Source organism: Cucumis melo, chromosome 9 (assembly GCF_025177605.1).
Source record: "Cucumis melo cultivar AY chromosome 9, USDA_Cmelo_AY_1.0, whole genome shotgun sequence".
NCBI lineage: Eukaryota > Viridiplantae > Streptophyta > Magnoliopsida > Cucurbitales > Cucurbitaceae > Cucumis > Cucumis melo.
Genome location: NC_066865.1, coordinates 6,249,037 through 6,268,483, shown reverse-complemented (window position 1 = coordinate 6,268,483; position 19,447 = coordinate 6,249,037). Strand labels below are relative to the sequence as shown.

The 19,447-nt window shown below is 33.3% G+C and overlaps 2 protein-coding genes and 1 long non-coding RNA gene across 4 annotated transcripts; 1 reads left to right on the top strand and 2 right to left on the bottom strand.

Moving 5' to 3' along the window:
- Positions 1 to 341: 341 nt before the first annotated feature.
- On the top strand, positions 342 to 3,805 carry LOC103501654 (psbP-like protein 1, chloroplastic). Its single transcript, XM_008465293.3, has 8 exons — positions 342 to 510; positions 606 to 711; positions 1,789 to 1,869; positions 2,038 to 2,120; positions 2,238 to 2,360; positions 2,438 to 2,509; positions 3,057 to 3,153; positions 3,415 to 3,805. Exons 1-8 carry the CDS (start codon positions 466 to 468, stop codon positions 3,516 to 3,518), a joined length of 711 nt encoding a protein of 236 aa, XP_008463515.1. The 5' UTR covers positions 342 to 465; the 3' UTR covers positions 3,519 to 3,805.
- Positions 3,806 to 4,245: 440 nt separating this feature from the next.
- LOC103501656 (60S ribosomal protein L23a) lies at positions 4,246 to 6,283 on the bottom strand. Its single transcript, XM_008465294.3, has 4 exons — positions 6,175 to 6,283; positions 6,029 to 6,074; positions 4,769 to 5,132; positions 4,246 to 4,458 (listed from the first exon to the last, which is right to left on the bottom strand). The coding sequence occupies exons 2-4, from the start codon at positions 6,039 to 6,041 to the stop codon at positions 4,374 to 4,376; spliced, it is 462 nt and encodes a 153-aa protein (XP_008463516.1). The 5' UTR covers positions 6,042 to 6,074; positions 6,175 to 6,283; the 3' UTR covers positions 4,246 to 4,373.
- Positions 6,284 to 15,978: 9,695 nt separating this feature from the next.
- Positions 15,979 to 18,291, bottom strand: LOC127151052 (uncharacterized). 2 transcript variants are annotated; one of them, XR_007823759.1, is made up of 5 exons: positions 17,978 to 18,291; positions 17,787 to 17,871; positions 17,601 to 17,700; positions 17,305 to 17,354; positions 15,979 to 16,500 (listed from the first exon to the last, which is right to left on the bottom strand). It is a non-coding gene; the product is annotated as an uncharacterized LOC127151052 (long non-coding RNA). The 2 variants fall into 2 exon arrangements; XR_007823760.1 differs by lacking the exons at positions 15,979 to 16,500; positions 17,305 to 17,354 and having other exon boundaries at positions 17,392 to 17,700; positions 17,787 to 17,878.
- Between the last annotated feature and the right edge of the window lie 1,156 nt (positions 18,292 to 19,447).

The window sequence follows — 19,447 nt, the reverse complement described above, 5'->3', positions numbered from 1 at the left end:
TAAAGTAACCTATCAAATACAAAAAATTCGAAAAACTAAACAATGTACTTATTTATTTGTAGGAGGAACAAAGTGAACTTGGGACCCTTCCTTCATGCATGAAATTTATTCTAGAAGTATGAACAATTAATCAGAATAAATGCATGAATGCTTTTTTAAGAAAAAAAAATTGTCTGATGAAAACGATGAATTTAATTGAACTATTTTTTTATTTTTTTTTTTAGTTTTTGTATTTTAAAGAAATGTAAATGAAACATAAGAAAGTATAAATTGATATATTTTTTTAAAAACGAGTATAGTTTAAATTGAATAAATAAGAGGGAAAAGAAAAAAAAGGAGTGAGGGGCCGACGTAAGAAATGTGGCTGAGGGAACCCGCGAAGTATAACAAAACCAAAAGAGATAAGGCAATCTTTACATTAACGACGAAGAAGCACATACGGCTTCACAACCGAAGGTACCTTCAATGGCTTCTCTCCAAAATTCCCTCTTCCTCAATTCTCTTCCTCAGGTTCACAATTCCTTCAAAACTCTTTCCAATCTTTGTCTTCTCTTTTCTCCCTGTTCTTACTAACAATCACGTGTTTTTCTTTTTTCCACTCGCAGAAACTCCACGGAAGATTTGTTTGCTGCAGAGCCGGGGTCTCATTTCTTGTCAGGGCTGAGCAAGCACACGGATCTTCAATTAATGGCCATGCCTGCAGTTCCGAAGGTCAGTTTACCGAGTTGAGATGGAAAATCAGGTTTCACTTGAATTAGAGTACCCATTACATTGCCATTTTGCTTGATTTTGTGAGTTAATTGAATGTGCATGTTATTCACTTGAGTTTGGGCTAGTAAATTTAGAGTGCTGAAGGTTTTGTAACTTTTAGAAAAGAGGATTCACATCCATCCATTACTGATGCTGCATTGAAGTAGTAGAAACTAGAAAGAAACCACATAGTAAAGTAGTAAATAGAATAGAGATCGAAACGAAATGAGATTTGGACGATACAAATCTTCTTGAAAGACATTGTCTCGCCCCTATTTGTAGGTACCACGGTATCACTCAATCCTATTACACTAGAAACGATATTACTTAAATGATTAAGCACCGTATTAATTTTGTTGTGTGAATCGAGGGGTTGAATTTCGTCTAGAGATTTTAATACCATATTAGATTTTCATACACAAGGAAAATGTTACAAAACAGACAAATAAAAATAGCTAAAGAGCGTAAACTATATAAATTTACTTAGTTCATTAACAATGTGTTTGCTATTTTCACAGGCAAAAGAGCAATTTTTATTATTGGAATGAATAATTCAGAAACAAAACAAATGAAACATCTAACGTCAGAGAGTTTATAGCCCACTTTTCTAAACCCTGAGATCAAATCATAAATAATGTAGTACAACTTAGGTTTCAAGTGCAAACGTGGTCATTCAAAGTGTCATATATCAAACTCTAGGCATTCCAACAGAAAAACAATTCTACTCTTCAAGGAAAATTACCTCGGGCTGAAGCCTCAGTCGTGACGGGCATCGTGGACTTTTTTTTTTCCTAGCTTATCATGTACCGTTCCTTCATTAGTTAACTTAAACAACATTATGGATTGCCTTCTTTTCCAGCTGAATGTACCAATTTCTTCAAACTCAAATGGGATTTTATGGCTCGTATAATTTTGTCACACTCCAGCAATCTTTGTACTGCTTTTAGATTTGTTCCCGTGAATGATCTTAATTCTTTCTTATCAGCTTTAGAAACAAAGAATTTCATTGTTCAATAGTTGCTCTGTTTTTTTTGGCAGATAGACTTGGGAGACGCCAGCTGCTATCTGGCAGTGCCTTTATAACTTGGATTTCTCTTGCAGACATGAATTCCATGTCATGTAAGATTTGTCTCTCTTCTTACTTACACACAACTTAAGTTTCTCTTCCACTTAGTTGCTTCTCTTCAAGCTCAATTCTGAAATTAGCACCTCTAGCGTGCACTGTATTTCTTTCTTCCAAAATGAAGGATGATGATATCCTAAGGGTACCCGCTTGATATTGCTCAGTTGCTGCAGAAACAAAGAAAGGATTTCTATCAGTTTCAGACAAGAAAGACGGTTACTCATTCGTCTATCCATTCGGGTGGCAGGTACACTAATTGTTTAGTTTTTGTTTCTCCACTCCTTTACTTTTGCACCCAACATCCACTTTAAATTTTTATACTCGACACAAGATTAAAGTCTTTTTCCTCTGGAGGAATGAGCAGGAAGTAGTCATTGATGGTCAAGATAAGGTATTCAAAGATGTAATTGAACCATTAGAAAGTGTCAGTGTGAATTTGATTCCAACCAGCAAAGAAGATATTCGAGATTTTGGGCCTCCTCAACAGGTTAGCATTAAACAGTTAGAATAATACATTAAGTTGGTAATTTAATTTTTAGGTAACTTCTGTATCTCATGGTTCAGGTAGCAGAAACTTTGATAAAGAAGGTTCTAGCTCCTTCTAATCAGAAAACAAAATTAATTGAAGCATCAGAGGTTTGTTTATTATTCTTCGATAAGATTTTATCGTACTAGTATTTAACGCATGGAGCAATAGATAGTAGCTGCAAATGAACTTACAAATTAAATCTGATGCACATGCATGTCTCGACACAATGGTGGAAAATTTTGGAATTCGGGATATTTTTCTGCACATGCCTTTCGCAATATTGTAGATCAATCATCTAAAATGGAAAGATACACCCAAAAGTAATAAATCCAGGTCATTTGTGCAATCAGTGAAGCGAAATCAGTCGTTTCAACCCTGTATTCCAAATTCATGGCTACAAATATTGATGATAGAACCCATTCCATTAGGTTGTCAATGATCAAGTGTCCCTAGTTGTTTTAGTTTATGGGTGTGTTACATCATATGGCTTTTGACTAAGTAGATGATGTCTTTTACATATCCCCCCCTCAAGCCGAGAATTTTGAATTTGTCCAACTTGTCAAGCATGTGTGGCTGCTCAACCCCCACAGCCTAGACATAAAAACTGGCACCTTTCACCTCGGCTGTAGCTCATTTGTTTGTTGGATGATACAGCATGACGTTAATGGGAAAGCATACTACACATTTGAGTTTGTAGCTCAAGCTCCAAACTACACTCGCCATGCTCTGAGCACGATTGCTGTTGCCAATGGTATGAAACTTTGCTAGTCTTATTTTACTGTTGCTGGGGAACTTCTTGAGCTTTTCTTGTTCCATTATATCTCAGTATTTTAGGTCTGCCAAATTGAATTCAAAACAGTTCTGTTTTCGTCTTATTTTACTGTCAAACTATATAATGAAATTACATTTAAACTAATGATATCATGCAAATCCACGAAGTACTTGGATTCCTAACAAAGCTCTTTTTCTTACATTTTTATTGTCAGTTATATCTGTCGTTCTTCTATGGCAGGAAAATTCTACACTTTAACAACCGGAGCAAATGAGAGAAGGTGGGAGAAAATGAAAGATAAATTGCGCACAGTTGTTGAATCCTTCACAATTTCAAGTGTTTGATGGAGTTCCCCTGTTGTGAACACATTTATCATTATTCATTCAAACGTCATTCTAATTTTGATTACCCGCTTGAAGTAAACTTCAGTAAATTATCCACACCTTTTGTTCTTCAATTATTCTCTTTCCTCCCAAGCAACCCCTTGTATTTTTGGATGACTATGTAAAAGAATGCAACGCACCATCTCATGGGATAGAGAGTATTTGTTGGACCGTTTTTTAGACCTATATTGTAACATCAAACTCATTTCACTTCCACAATTTTCAATTCAACCTCTTTTTCATGCTCACTTCAAGATCCCATTTTGATTGTGTGATTTTCAATTATTCTACTACTCTTCTAATCTTAAGTAGAACTTCAAACAAGGATGTGTATTCTTAATTTCTTGTCTACTTTGTCCATATGAAGAGATGATATTTATTGACAAACTACAAAGGTATACCACTATTTCTATGATAATGGTTCAAGAACATCTTGCACGGTTTAAGGAAGAAAACCAAAATCTCAAATGAAAGTCAATTTATAATTCTGAGTACAGACCGAGAAAAAGTGGTTAAAAATTCTTGGTTTGAAGGGGGTACACCACCAAGCAGGTTTAGTAGCAACCAAGAGAGGCCAGACTCGACACTGGATTTTATCGTAAATGGAAATAAGTGAAGTCATTTGAGCTAAAATTGCAAACTACAGAAGAGATTCAAGAACACATCCTATGGTTCACGAGTCAACATGTGTTGCAATAGCTTAGAAGAAAACATCTTACTAATTTGCTGGAGAAAATAGAGGTCATTCCATAAATCAAAATTCCCATTGCAGAAAGATAATCAGTTTTCTCAAACAAAAAACAAATTCTAATTAACTTAGATGATTCCGATCTTGTTTGCAACATCCAAAGCATCATAATCGGGAGTCAGCCTAACATATGCCTTCTTGGTTCCATCAGGTCTGCAATTGTGGAATAAAGCACGTTGTCAGATAAAATCGTGGCATAAATAAACATTTTAGGATCATAATTGAAATGTTTAAGTTAACAGATAACTTGGCACTGTGACTTAAACATTTAATGATCGCAATCAAAGTGCTTTGAAAGATCCATTCTTTAACATGAGACTACGCTAATCATTTACACTGTTAGAACTCAGCTGGATTAGACATGAAATATCCACAAAATATTGGGTAAGATTGAGATCACATCTAAGAAGAGTACAACTCAATATTCTTGAATGAAACTACAGAAATGTTCGATTAAAATTACCTGATCAACGTGTTCACTTTCTTGGTCTGGATGTCATACATCTTTTTCACAGCATCCTTGATCTTTTTCTTATCAGCACGAATGTCCACAATGAAAACCAAAGTATTGTTGTCCTCAATCTTTTTCATTGCAGACTCAGTAGTCAGAGGGTATTTAAGAATCTGATACTGGTCCAACTTATTCCGTGGAGTAACACTGATGCGTGGATACTTAGGATTTCTTTCCTTCTTCAAAGTCTTTGGACGGTGAAATGTGACGGACGTCCTGATTTTCTTGGCTTTCTTCTTAAATGTTGGGCCAGATTTTACTGCCTTAGCAGTTTTCAAGGCTTGAGCCTTAGGGTCAGCCTTCTTGGTGCTGTCAGCTGAGGGGAAAAGAAGTATCAAGCTGATTAGTTAATTCACTTAAACTCATACATTATCCAAGTACTTTGTGTGTTCAAGTGTTCTTAAATTCATTCTTAGTTGCATACAATAAAGAAAATCACCACCCAATGGAACCACATATCGAAAGACTAATTATTATTATAATGCCAAACTCTCCCATTCATATGTAGTGTACTTCATTCAAAAGTTACGCCATTATAAACAGTACTTTTTCATAATGGGAAAGACATCAGAGCTGAGCCTTGGCAAAGATAAAGGGTGAAAACACGAACGACCCAGAACAACACCCAATCATATAATACTAATTTATAGAATCAAACCAACTTCCGCACGTCACAGACATTGTTCCATTTCAAAAACCGCATAGCAGCATTAATTATCTCTGTCCATCAAACTCAAAACCATACATACTTACCACGATGAGTGAAACACCTATCTTCTACAAATTCTATGAGCCTTCTATGTTCTAACACAGTTTATAAAAAAGATATTCACAATAGATAATCACCATTTTCCTACTCTTGACCCTATACAATCTATCTAGCAATATGGGGGGCTTGCCAGACCAAAAAAAAAAAAGTAGAGCACCTGATAATCAAGCGAATCATTAGATCGTAGGATTACAAGATGTTAGGAGCTAGCGGACAAAATAATAAACAGATTATACAGATGTAGTTTCATTTGAATAACATCTTTATGTCCGAAATTCTTAATCTCGGTTAATTTTCAACAACTGATATCAAAGAAACAAATCGAAACTGATCAATGAACAAACAGCAGTAATGAGAAATAAAACAGCCGGAAAATAACTTGAATGTCCTATGCATAAAAGTGAAATCGATGAACTGTTAGACGTATAAGTTGATAGGCTTACCTTTTGGAGCCATTGCAGAGCCCTTCTACCTAATCGCTACTCCGACCTGTTCAGGATAGAAAAAGAAAACACATAAGATAGTAAACCCTAACCCTAAGCATAAAATCGAAGGGCGGAGAGATTGAGAGAAAGTGAAGCAATCTTACCAGAGTAAGAAGCCGCTATCCGAAACCTAGGGGAGAAGATGATGCTTATATATTAGGGTTTTGTAGATAATATATATATACACTTTATATATGCCGAAAATAATTTAAATCAATATATTTGTGACCCCAAATCTCAAATTAGGGCAATTTACAAAAATTAATCCTAAAATATGATAGGTTATTTTTAATCAAACTACCTGTGCTAAGTATTTTTAATTCTTTACTTTTTCTCTTTGAAGATTAACTTATCAACAATAATGAAGTCTTGGAATAATTCAAAGGTTCTTATACGAAAAAACTTATATATTCATGTAATGTAATATCGAGAGTTTGGATGAAGAGATAGATGAACCGAGACCACATTTGGATGAAAGGAAACTTTAATATGAAAGTATGATTTAAAAATGTTTGAAATACTTGAAATTTGTTATTTATACTAACAATGTGCCTGTTTCTTTTCAATCATGGTTCAATTCTAAGAACTATAAAGTTAAACATGCTTAGCTTGAAAAAATGGATTCTCAAATTTACATACATTTTAAAAGTTAAGACGGTTGTATAGGTCTGAGAGGCCAATTTTTCTAATTTAGAAGTTCAATTTCTAGGAATGTTATGAAATTATGGTCCATATTAAAAGTTGTAGAAGTTTTAAGACCTGAATTTTATAATTAGAAGTTTGAGGATGTAATTGAAACCACGATAATAGAGATTTTTTGCAATTTTCTTCAAAATTAATTAGGGGTGAGCATCAACACCCGAAAAACCAATTCGAACGACCAAAATCGATTAAACCGACACCCGATGGTCAGTTTTATTATAAATACAATTGGTAGCGGTTTAATTAAAAGCGACGTGCGGCGACTTCGGCGAAGATGTGGCCCATACCCTACCGAACGACAAACGACGACTTCATTTGAGAGTTAACTGTGGAGGACGACAGTGCAACGAACGCTCAACAAAGGAGATGGTGATTCGTGGCGGACTAGGGTTTGAGGAAGAATATAGATGGGAAGATGAGGGTGTACGTAGACCGAGAGTTTCTAATTAATTAAATAATAATAATAATAATAATTATTATTATTTCTTTTTCCTAAATACTTTTCATTTTTCCTTTTCAAATAATTAAATTCATATTGTCTTTCCTAATTAATTATCCCATCACTACAGCAACTACTATAACTCAAACTTTAGGTATCTTTTCCCTAACTTCACATAATGATCAGTCACATGATGAATGAATCATAGACTTAGGAGCATCTAGACACGTATGCCATGATAAATTCCTTTCCAGAAATTGGAATCATACAAATAACATGTTTGTTATGCTACCTAATGGCCATCACATATCTATTGACTTCACTAGAGATATCCTAATAAATGGGTGACTACTATTGAAAGATGTATTGTTCGTGCCTCAATTTGCACACAACCTCATATTGGCCAGTTGCTTATTGATCACTAAAAATATATCACTTGACTTTCAAAGTACTTGTTGCATCATACGTGATCTTTCCTTATCAATAATGATTGGCAAGGCTAGTTGCCAAAAGGGATTGTATATTCTCAATAAAGATGCTGATGCCACTTGTGTTTCTGCTGGAGTTAAAACTAATGTCATCTCAGTTAATACATGGCATCAACGTTTAGACCACTTATCACCTAAATGTCTTTCTTCTTTATCTTCAACCTTATGTTTGTTTAATCATTTCATATATCATTCATCATGTCATATATGTCCATTAGCCAAATAAAAAAGGTTATTATTTCATTTAAATAATAATGTTGTTTGTTCTCCATTTGATCTTATCCTTGCTGATATATGGGGACCATTTAAAACATCCTCTTATGGTGGCTAAAAATATTTCTTGACACTAGTTAATGACTACTCACGCTTCACATGGGTATATATGCTAAGGCAAAAATCTCATGTTCTTCACATTGTACCAATTTTTTTTCAGTTCATCGAAACTCAATTTTCAAAAGTCATCAAGAGTTTTCGATCTGACAATGCCCATGAACTAAAGTTCACTGAATTCTTTGCTCAAAAGAGAACCATCAACCAATTCTATTGGGTTGAATGACCTCAGCAAAACTCAGTAGTAGAGCAGAAACACCAACACCTTCTCAATGTAACTCATGCCCTCTTCTTTCAAACAAGAGTTCCAATCCGTTTATGGGCAAACTGCATCCTAACAGCAACATATATCATAAACAAAATCCCAATGACACTTTTGAAAAACAAGTGTCCATTTACCATTATCCATGACAAACCAGTTGATTATACACAGATGAGAAGGTCTTTAGCTGTCTCTGATATGCATCCACCCTCACATCACAAAGATCAAAATTTGATCCTAGGGCCTTACCTTGTATCTTCATTAGTTACCCACCAAGCATGAAAGCATACCACTTATATGATATTGAAAGAAAAACCATCTTTATATCACGAGAATTGACATTCCTTGAGCAACACTTCCTCTTTCATTCAATATCCACCAATGACCACTCAGAACTTGAAAATGCCTTCCATGATCTTGTCTTACCTATACCAATACTTGATACCTACATCACCATTCAAACCATTGTTGATTCTATCATTGAAAATCCAAATACTGACAGTTCACCCAAAGTTCAAGTTGAACAGGATGCTACAAATACAAATAGCACACCTAATACAACCAATACAAAACATACCATCTTTCCTTGTAGTCTACCCATGCCTCGAAAGTCCACAAGACAACATAAACCTCCTAACTTCCTAAAAGACTACCACTGCCACCTACTAACCCATGGCTCCCCTCCAAAAGACAATACCTCATATCACCCCTTAAATAAATTCCTATCCTATGAAAAACTAAATCCAACACACCATACCTTCTTATGTAGTGTGTCTACAGAATATGAGCCATCCTTTTTTCACCAAGTAGTAAAATCACAGTCATGGAGAATGTTATGGATGCAGAAATAGCTGCCATGAAAAGAACAAATACCTGAAGCATTGTTCCCCTTTCCCATGGGCATCATGCTGTTGGATGCATTACCATGCTGATGGCACCGTTGATAAGCATAAAGTCCGACTGGTTGCAAAAGGTTATAGTCAACAAGAAGGCATTGACTTCCTCAACACCTTCTCCCTTGTGCCTAAAATTGCCACTGTCAAAGTACTTCTATCACTAACAGCCTCCTTTGGCTGGTCCCTATGCCAAATGGATGTGAATAATGCATTCCTTAATGGCGACTTATTTGAAGAAGTATACATGACATTACCACTGGGCTATTATTCCAAAAAGCAACAAGCTAAAGTAAGCATTTTGATAATGGTTCTCAAAATTTTATGAAATATTACTCACAAATGGATTCTTCCAATCCAAAGCAGATTACTCCTTTTTCACCAAAGGTAAAGGTTTCTCATTTGTTGCTCTCTTGGTATACGTAGATAATATCTTAATCACAGGCCCTTCAAGCAATAAAATAACCTCCGTAAAGGAACTACTCAGATCACATTTCCTACTAAGACCTTGGACAAGTAAAATACTTCTTAGGCCTTGAATTGTCCTGATCAACAAGAGGCACTTATTTGTCTCAAAGGAAGTACTACCTATAAATACTTAAAGACTCTGGTTTTTTGGCCACAAAACCCACTCAATGCCCAATGGTGCCTAGCCTGTGTTTATCTGCTACATCAGGCAATGCACTAGATGATAAGGATGCCTCCTCATATAGAAGACTAATCGAGAGACTATTATATCTACAAATCTCAAGGCCAGACATTTCCTACTGTGTTCACAAACTTAGTCAATTCTTGGCTAAACCTCATATTAAACACTTAACAGTAGTGCATCACCTTGAAGGAATGGAATTTTCAAAGCGGAAACGTATGAACGTCGTGCAAGTGAAATTCAATTTGTAAAACCAACAAATTCAAAGAAAAAAAAAACAAAAAGCCTAAGCATGCTTCTATGGAGGAAAATGAGTAAAGAAATTAACCTTTGTAGAACCTTAAAGAACTCTTCTTCCAAGCTTTCAAGAACACCACGAAATCTTTCACGTTATTCTCCAGGTAAAGAATCATGGAGAGTTGTGGGCTTCTTTAATTTTGGTGAGAGAATTCACTATTGTTTTTGGAATGTAGAGAGATCGATTAATTAAAAAAACAAAGAGAGCTTTTTATAAATCTTTCTCTTTCTTTTTAAGAAAAAATCTTAACCATTGATATAGAGGGGGAAGTTATCAAAATAACTTACTCCCTTTATTCCACGTAAGAGTTATTCTATTTATTTAAAAAAATTATATTAATTAAAATAAAATAAATTTAATATAAATTTAATCTATATTATATTTCATATAATATAAACTTTATATTATATCATATATAATATAACCAATAGTTTAGATCTCCCATATGATCTATAGTTATAATATGAATCGAATCCATATTAATTTTAACCTATAGTTTATTTATGAATCTTATTTATATTATTATTATTATTATTATTATTATTATTATTATTATTATTATTATTTGAATCATATTCAAATATTAATTTCTCTCATAAAAACTTTATATTATAATGTATCAAATACATTATATTAATTGTATCATATACAAATTATTTCCTATAATCAATTTTAACAATTCAAATTAAACCAAAATAAATTTAATTCTCATTTATCCTTATTGAGCTAACAAGGGGATCTTATGGACCTACAGATTGAAGCTCCAATGATATAGGATTAATTAATTAAATTCTTTAATTAAATTAATCTTTATTCATTAACTATTAGTCATTCCATAGTCATTCCACCAAAGACTAATAGTTGCACTCTTCTTACTGAACAGTGCAATGACCCTTCACAAATTGCTCTTAAGTACAGCTAGGCTAAAACTTACCATTTTGCCCTTGTAATTACATCTAACTCCTTAAGTACCATTGATTCCTCTAATGAACAATAATTATAGTCCTACTATAATTGAACTCCTCTCAAGCCAAAAAAGGGTGTGGCGCCACATTGTTCAAGCCTTTGAATCAGCCTTAAAGAGAGCAATTTTTCTACTTACTCTATCTACAGAGAATGAGTGAATTTCTTATTGTGTAGTTGTGTTCCCATCTTTCCAATCAGACGAATCCCCAAAATGGTAGGTATATTAAGTCAACGACATAAGCCACTCTCACCCATGCAAATCAAAGAACCACCTTCATAGGTAGAAGTTCACGACTCACTTAGGATTCAAGTCAAGTCACCTATGGTCATCTTGGTGAAATAAGTCTCAACTAGTAACAGTGTTAATAAGAGAGACTATTCATTTCATGGTCCGGTCTTATACAAACTCTTTGTATAGAATACCCCTGCTTTAATGTCTCGACATGAATGATTAGGATCAAATCATTTGTAGCACTTTAGAACAGTTATAACAACTACAAAGCAGACCGTATTCGTAGTGCCACTAGGATAAGGTATCCAACCTTATCCATTTACTACAGACCGGAATATTGCTCCTTCCCCTGTATACATGATCCACTTGTATGTCTCCACATACATGTTTAGGTTACAGAAGATAACCTTGGATGTTAGTTTATTGGTTTTGTGGGTTAATGCAACTAAATGTCAAATAAAATAAAATACTTATTAGATAAATAAAAGTTTGTATAATATATACAATTACAAACTACAAGACCATGACATTTAGGGCATCAACTGCAACACACCTACTACGCGACCTAAAAGGCACAGTAGGACAAGGCATAATGCTTTAGGCCTTAAAAGAATTTAACATCAAGACCTTCATTGACTCAGATTGGGGATGTTATTTAGACACTCAAAAATCAATCACTGGCTTTTGCATCTTTCTTGAAAAATCCCTTGTATCATGGAAAACTAAAAAGCAAGCCACGGTTTCACACTCATCAGCAGAGGCAGAATACAGAGCTTTAGCAAGTGTATCAAGTGAGATTACATGGCTGACTCACCTCCCTCAAGACTTGCAAATTCCTCATCAAGCTCCAACCTTAATATATTGTGATAACCATGTGGCCATTTCCATCGCTTCTAATCCAACATTCCATGAGCGTACTAAACACATTGAAATAGACTGCCACTTCATACGTGATAAAATTTAACGGGGACAATAAAAGCTTCTATCCATTAAATCCTAACATCAACTAGCTGATATGTTCACTAAGCCACTTCCTTCATCAATTATACACGAGTTTATGTTCAAGATGGCAATCTGTAATCTTTGTACTTCATCTTGAGGGGGGAATATTAGTTGATATAATTAGTTAGTAAAATGTTACTTAGTTGAAGATTTGTTAATTAGTTGTTGTAAAGAATTTACCTTTCCATCCTTGATTTTCTTGTATAAATACCACATTCATTAAGTTAATGGGTTTTAACTCAAATGGCCTAATTTGCCCTAAGATATTACACAATGTGCCTAATTTTGTCATATATTCCACAAAAGACCTAAATGCGCTTATTTATTTCACAAAAGTATGGGTTATTTTAATACAATACCCATCATTATTTTAGGTGAACGAAAAAAAAACAATTCAAACGGAAGGAAAGCTAGACGTTAGAAGCGTGGAGAGAGGAAAATCAGTGCACTAAGGAAAGTGCAGTTCGTCTGGGAAAACTACCACCATTCTCTCATTATTCCGCAGACCATTGTTTACATTAGAGTTTTCATTCTCTCATTATTCAACAGAGCTTCACCATCCGACCATTGTCGTTTTCCATCATTGTGTTCAGAAAAAATCTTCCATTTCGATGAGTGTTTTTTTATAGTTCTTATATGAAATAAAATGGGGTATATATACCATCAATCGTATTTATTTACGAACTTTAACAGTCTTCTTCAAACTATTTGATTTAGAAAATGAGACTATCAAAGACGTTAGTGTTCTCGTGTTGATTTCTGTTTAAACCACTTTAAAGTATAGATTCTCTGTGTAAAACACAAATTTTAAGTAATGTATGTTGTATATATTTCATGTTTAAACCACCATTTTGAAGTCTGTATATATTGAAGTGTTGAATTTCTGTTTAAACAACCACTTTAAAGTGTAGTGTAGATTCTTTGTGTAAACCAAAAATTAAGTAATTCATGTTGTATATATTTTTTACTGATATTTATATTCTTAAAAATCAAATGAAACAAAAAACAAAATGTGTTTGGCTAGGATAAGGTTGTATTGTATCATAATCTGTAGTTTATATTGTATCATAATATGTAGGATAAGGTTGAAAAAAAATGGTTCATACAAGCGAAAGATGCATAGGATCGAGGTTGAAAAATATTAAATCAAACAAGGATGATCCTATTATGATTGAGGATAATACATATGTATATTTTTTACTTTCTGAATTTGAATTTTAAATGGTGGAAATAGTTTAAATATATATATATATATAAGAAGGAAGTAAGATATGAAGAACCAATCCAATATCTAAGGTGAAGGAAAAATTTATATCCAAGCACTTCAAGAATGAAGACCCTATACCAAGATTAAGGATCTCATTTTTATTTAATGACTCTAAAAAACTGAAGAAGGAAGATAAAATAAAATGACAAATATATACTTCCTAGAGAATTTTCTCCTTGGAAAATAATTCACAACCGATATTGATTTGGAACACATCAAATTAGTGGATGATAAAAAATAGTTTAATGTGTATCCATGGGGAAGGATAGTGTATAATGTGCTAATAGATTCTATAAAAAAAAACCCCTTCTGCCCTAGCTGTTGGAATCTCTAGATTTGCTTACTCTCTTTTAGTATGGGTGTATGACTGTATCTCACTGTTGACTGGACCTTCAATATTTTGTGCCTAAAGAATTGATCACAAAAAGATATGCATGTTGAACTAGGTAGTTGACAACCACCCATAATGGAAAGAACTGGCAGAAAGAGTTTTCGACCATGAACAAGTTTGATGCGAGCTGTATATTTTATACTTATTGTTAATATTATATATGTATATGCATATAGTATAAACTCATATCTGAATGTCATTTCTAAAACAATTCCAATACAAGGCCATGTTTCTTGAGGATGATTTCGTGGAACGAAGCACGTTCCATGAAAAGCAAAATAGGGAGGAAACTAATGAAAGATTTGAGAAAGGAGAATGCTCACGGCAAGCTGAGCAATCCAACGAGGAAGTTCTTGTATACTTCCTCAAATTTCAAGAACTAATGATGGCAAACAATCAATCTTTAAACATGTAATTGGATAAACTGATTCTGGAGGTCGAAGGTCTGAAAATATGTTGAAAGAGAAGGAAAAGGAAACAGTGGAACCAAATGAAACCATACAAAGGGATGAGAATAACGAGAATGATGGAGGTGAAGGTGATAGAAATAATGGTGAAGAAAGGGGAATGAGGGATAAAAGAGAACATGATGAAAAATCCGAAAATGAAAGTGAAGGAAAAAATGATCAGCAGGTAGATTTTCAATTGATCTCTATATTATGATTTATGGATTGGTCTGTATATTAGTCACATATATATATATGTATGTATGTATGTATGTTTTGCATACTAACTTTAATGATGATCAGAATAAAACGATGAAACTTAAAATGAAAGACAAGAGGTATATTATAGACAGATATATAGCTGTATATTTTAATTTATAAATGTGTATATTACATACTAAATATGAAGATGATCACGGAGAACAAAATGATTTGCTTGATGATGTAGTAAATAGCACTGCGCTACTTAATGAAGTAGTAAATAGCACTGCGCTACTTAATGAAGTAGACAAAACTGAAAAAGAAGCAATAAAAATGATGGTAAGTAATTTAGTAAATATAGTTATTGTTTTTGAAGTTATATGTAGATTGAAACTATTATAAAATACGCTAAATGTGCTTTATGTATAAGAAAAAACTGGAAAAGAGACCAGCTCAAAGACCTGTAGTTGTTAAGAGTGCTACAATTACTGTATGTATATTTCAAATGTTGATCATATGTATGTCGTAATATTGAAATGTACATTTCTAATTATTCACTGGAATAACAGGTTCAAGGTAGAGATATTGCTTATCAACAAGTAGCGAGGAAGAGCATGAGAAGAGGAAATTTACCTTCTACGATATTGAGATATTCCTTCACAACGAAATTTGGATTGACGGAGCCAAAGAAGGAAAAAATAGAGTTGAATAGTCAAGGATTTGAAGCACCAACTTTTAAATTGCTCTCCTAAGGTTTGTAGTACCTTGTATTAGAAAAATGAAGAAACAACTTTTAAGATTGTAATTTGAATTATGTTATTTGGATTTGAAGGAACAACTTTGAAATTTTATAACTTTTATAAATTGTATATTGTGTTTGTTAACAGATACAAATAGATACGTACTTTGATGAAAGGATATTATAAATTGAATGCTTTATTTATCTAAAGAAACATGGTTGAAATGAATGAAATGTATGTTTGAGATGTAACAACATGTATCAGTTATGGAAGATGAAATGAATCTGATGAGAAACTTTTTGATTGGGATAAGGTTATAATGGATATAACATGATATATATTCAATAATATGATGTATATCAGGATACTATACATTATAATTTGATGTTTATTGACATGGAAAATGTGATAAAATGTTTATGTTAAGTATATTTGCAATAATATTACGTATATGATTTTGCAATGCAAAATTTGAACTAGAAAACTAAGGAAAATAATGTATACATCATTGGTAAATATGGGATATTAAGAAAATTAGTGGATAATTAAAAAATACAATTGGAATGTTTTGTATAAAATTGTTTCCTATATATGTAATAATATTGTGTATATAACATATAATAAACATTATAATTGGATATATATTAAAATGGAAAGAATATCATGTCACACCCCCTCCCGGACTACCTGCTACCTTAGACCGAAAGATGGCGTGAAGCCGACGAACAACGCTTTTTATATACCTGTATCTGTCGACTCTGCTTAAAACTTTCATGTGATGAACTTGCCAATCTAGTATATAAACTATTGTACATGCCACAAAACACAGCGGATCCTAGGCTAGTCAAACACAGCTAGTCAAACACATACATGAAGTGTACCTCAAAATTTACCAATTTCACGAGTAAACCTAAAGACACCTTAATCAAAATATAACCAACAAAATTTACACAACTACAGCTCCTAAAGCTTATACAAACTGTGGAGTATCTATAACATACAAGGGTGTGAATACATCACAACACAACAGACTTTATGCCCAACTCAAAACACGTACTGGCAATCGATAATGAAGCTTCCGCAGACTAAGGCAGTCTATCAGGCACCGGGAAGTCGATCTCTACCTGGAAAATGGGTAAAACATTTTGGAAAGGGTGAGCTATGAAGCTCAGTGAGTGACTCAGTTTAAAACTATGAATTTAAAGATAAGAGCACGTGAAAACTTTACACATATAAATCTGTTTATACAAGTCGTAAATGTAAATGTGTAATAGTAAGAATAGCTTCCTTAAATACTCAGCATGTTCATCATTGAAATCTAGCAAGGCATATCAAGTATATCGAAGCATTTTAACTAACATGACGAATCTACGTTGTGTAGGGTACACCTAGTACAACAACGTTTACAAGCACTACGATGTAGTGGGGCCCGCCCAGCACTCCCATCGTCTTTGTCGTAGTGGGGCCCGCCCAGCACTCACGACAACATCGTTGTTACGGAGTACACTCAACGTCAACAACGAAATCTAACCAGTGTGCACACGGTAATCTCTAGCCTCAGGCTCAAGATCTCAGTCATGTAGTTAATGAAAATTTCATAAATCATCATAAAATATTAAAACATGCCTGCTTATAAATTTTACACAAAGCTCGAACTTTACTCAGCTCTTTCGTGGAAAATTGTAGTTCTTAAAACAAAACTTCATACTAATTCATGCTTTGCTTAAAATATTGTGGTTTAAATATTTTCCAAACATTTAATATCTACGTGCTAGCATAAATTTCTTTAAGAAATCTAGTCTCCAAATGTATACTTGAAAATAGTCATGAAATTCAAATACCTTTCATGGCTTCGTAAATAAACATTTATCGCATTCAATCATAATAACAGTTATGGAAAATATTTCAAAGTTGGTTTTGTCACTCACAGTCTTGGGCTAGATCCTTGGTCTATAAGCTCGGTTTAATTCTTCTCGGCCTGCCAACAACGCAACCAAGTATTAAAACCTTAAACATTCTGGTTTCCTAAAGATATACATAACATGTCGCACCAAAGATGACGCTTACGAAAACAAAGCTTAAGAAATAAAATCCTATTTCAACAATTCTCTAAAATTTCCAGATTTCTAACATAAACTTCAAAGAACTATAACTTTCTCAATACTTAACCAAAATGAGTGTTCTTTATATCAAACTCTTCATTTTGAGATCCTCTAAAACTTACCTGAAGACATATAAATCTGATTCCCCGTGCATAAACACATATAACCCTCAAAACAGAACCACTTCCAGAATCGCGCGCACACGACCTCTTTAACTTGTTCCTACAATTTAACCAATTTTTAGTCGTTTTTGGTTTACAATTTCTTCATGAAAGTTGTAGTAAATGGAATAAGCTTTCCAACCATACCAAATAGAAATTCTAACTCCACCGATACACTCTGAAATACAAGAAAAACAAGAGACCTCCTGATTTCGAGTGAAAACCAACTGCTCTGTTTTCTTCATCAAAAAGCACCAAATGAAAATCCGAATTTGCTCCAACGTTCTTCATAAAGTTTGTTTAAAAATGAGTTAACTTTCAGTAAATATAAATCTCACCTCTTAATTCCTTTTGAAGAGTTCAAACCGAATTAAAAACCAGTGATGTGCAGAATGAACTAAAATTCAGCCATTGATACACTTTGTTTGAGTTCTCCTCCTCTTCTTCAACCTAAAAATTCTAGTAAAATTTCTCTTCTTCTTCCAAACTCTCTCTTAGAAGTTCTCTGCAAATTGAAGAAGGAAAAAGAAAAAAAAATAAAAGGAACTTGGATGTCTTCAAATTTGGCGGTGAAGGGAGGAGAAGAAGAAGAAGAAAAGAGAAAATGAAATTTTCTTCTCCTTTTCTTCTTTTTGTCCTTTCTTTTCTTTCTTTTCTTTAATTAATTGAATAAAACTATTTAATATATAAATATATATATTTATATTTACACTTAATTTCCATTTTTTTTTCTTTTTTTTTTCCACATTTAAAGAAATTAAACCAAGAAAATATCGGGTTTACATATCATGTGGTTGAAAAATTGGGAAATGGTGCAATGTATATTTTCAATAATATGAAGTATATAACAACAGATAACTAAGGAAAATAATGTAAACATAATTCTAGACGTATGAAATTTTTTCCAAAATTGAGGACACATTTATAATTGAAGTTAAAATTTTAACAACATTACAATATAAAAAAATTAAATTATAAATATAACACACAATAAATCACGATTAATCTAGTTCAATAAGAAAAACTTGCATCTCTTTCGGTTATGACCAACATGTCCACAACGGTCACATTTAACGCGTCTTTTGAACTCTATTTTTGAAGGAATTTTAATCTTCTTCGGTCGACCAACTGCACGTTTTACATTAGGTGTAAGGATGACAATGAACATAATATCATCAAGTATTTGCTATTGTCGATGATCGCCTAAGGGATTTATTACGCCTCTATATATTGAACTCAAAGTGTTGTTCAAGTAAAGAGGTGAGACATATGACTTAATTGATAAATGTTTCATGCAGAAAACAGCACATGCATGCGCATAAGGTATTTTCAATAAATCCCACATTCTACAACTACAAACCTTTGTAGGTAAGTAAATCACATATTGGGAGGTTCCATCTATGACCTAGTATTTCATGTTATTAACCGGATTAACCTACATTGCAAATATATAAAAGAATTATATAATGTATATATGAAATATGGTGATGTATATGAAGAATATACGTAAATATAAATAAATTGAGCATACCTTCATTGATAGACTACGTTCAATCTGTTCTCTTAATATACCTTTAATGATTTTGGTAAAATCTGCGTCTCTTGATAATCAACCTCATTTCTTCGTTCAAAAAATCATAATAGAATTCAAACTTTCAGATATATTAGTGGTCATGACATTATATCTCCTACGTGTTGAGTACGCACGATACCATTTATCAAAACCAATGGATTCAAGCTCTTCATGTATACCAGGGGCAGAAGATTCCAACAAACGCATTTCGAGTTCGAAGTCTACAATATTAAAA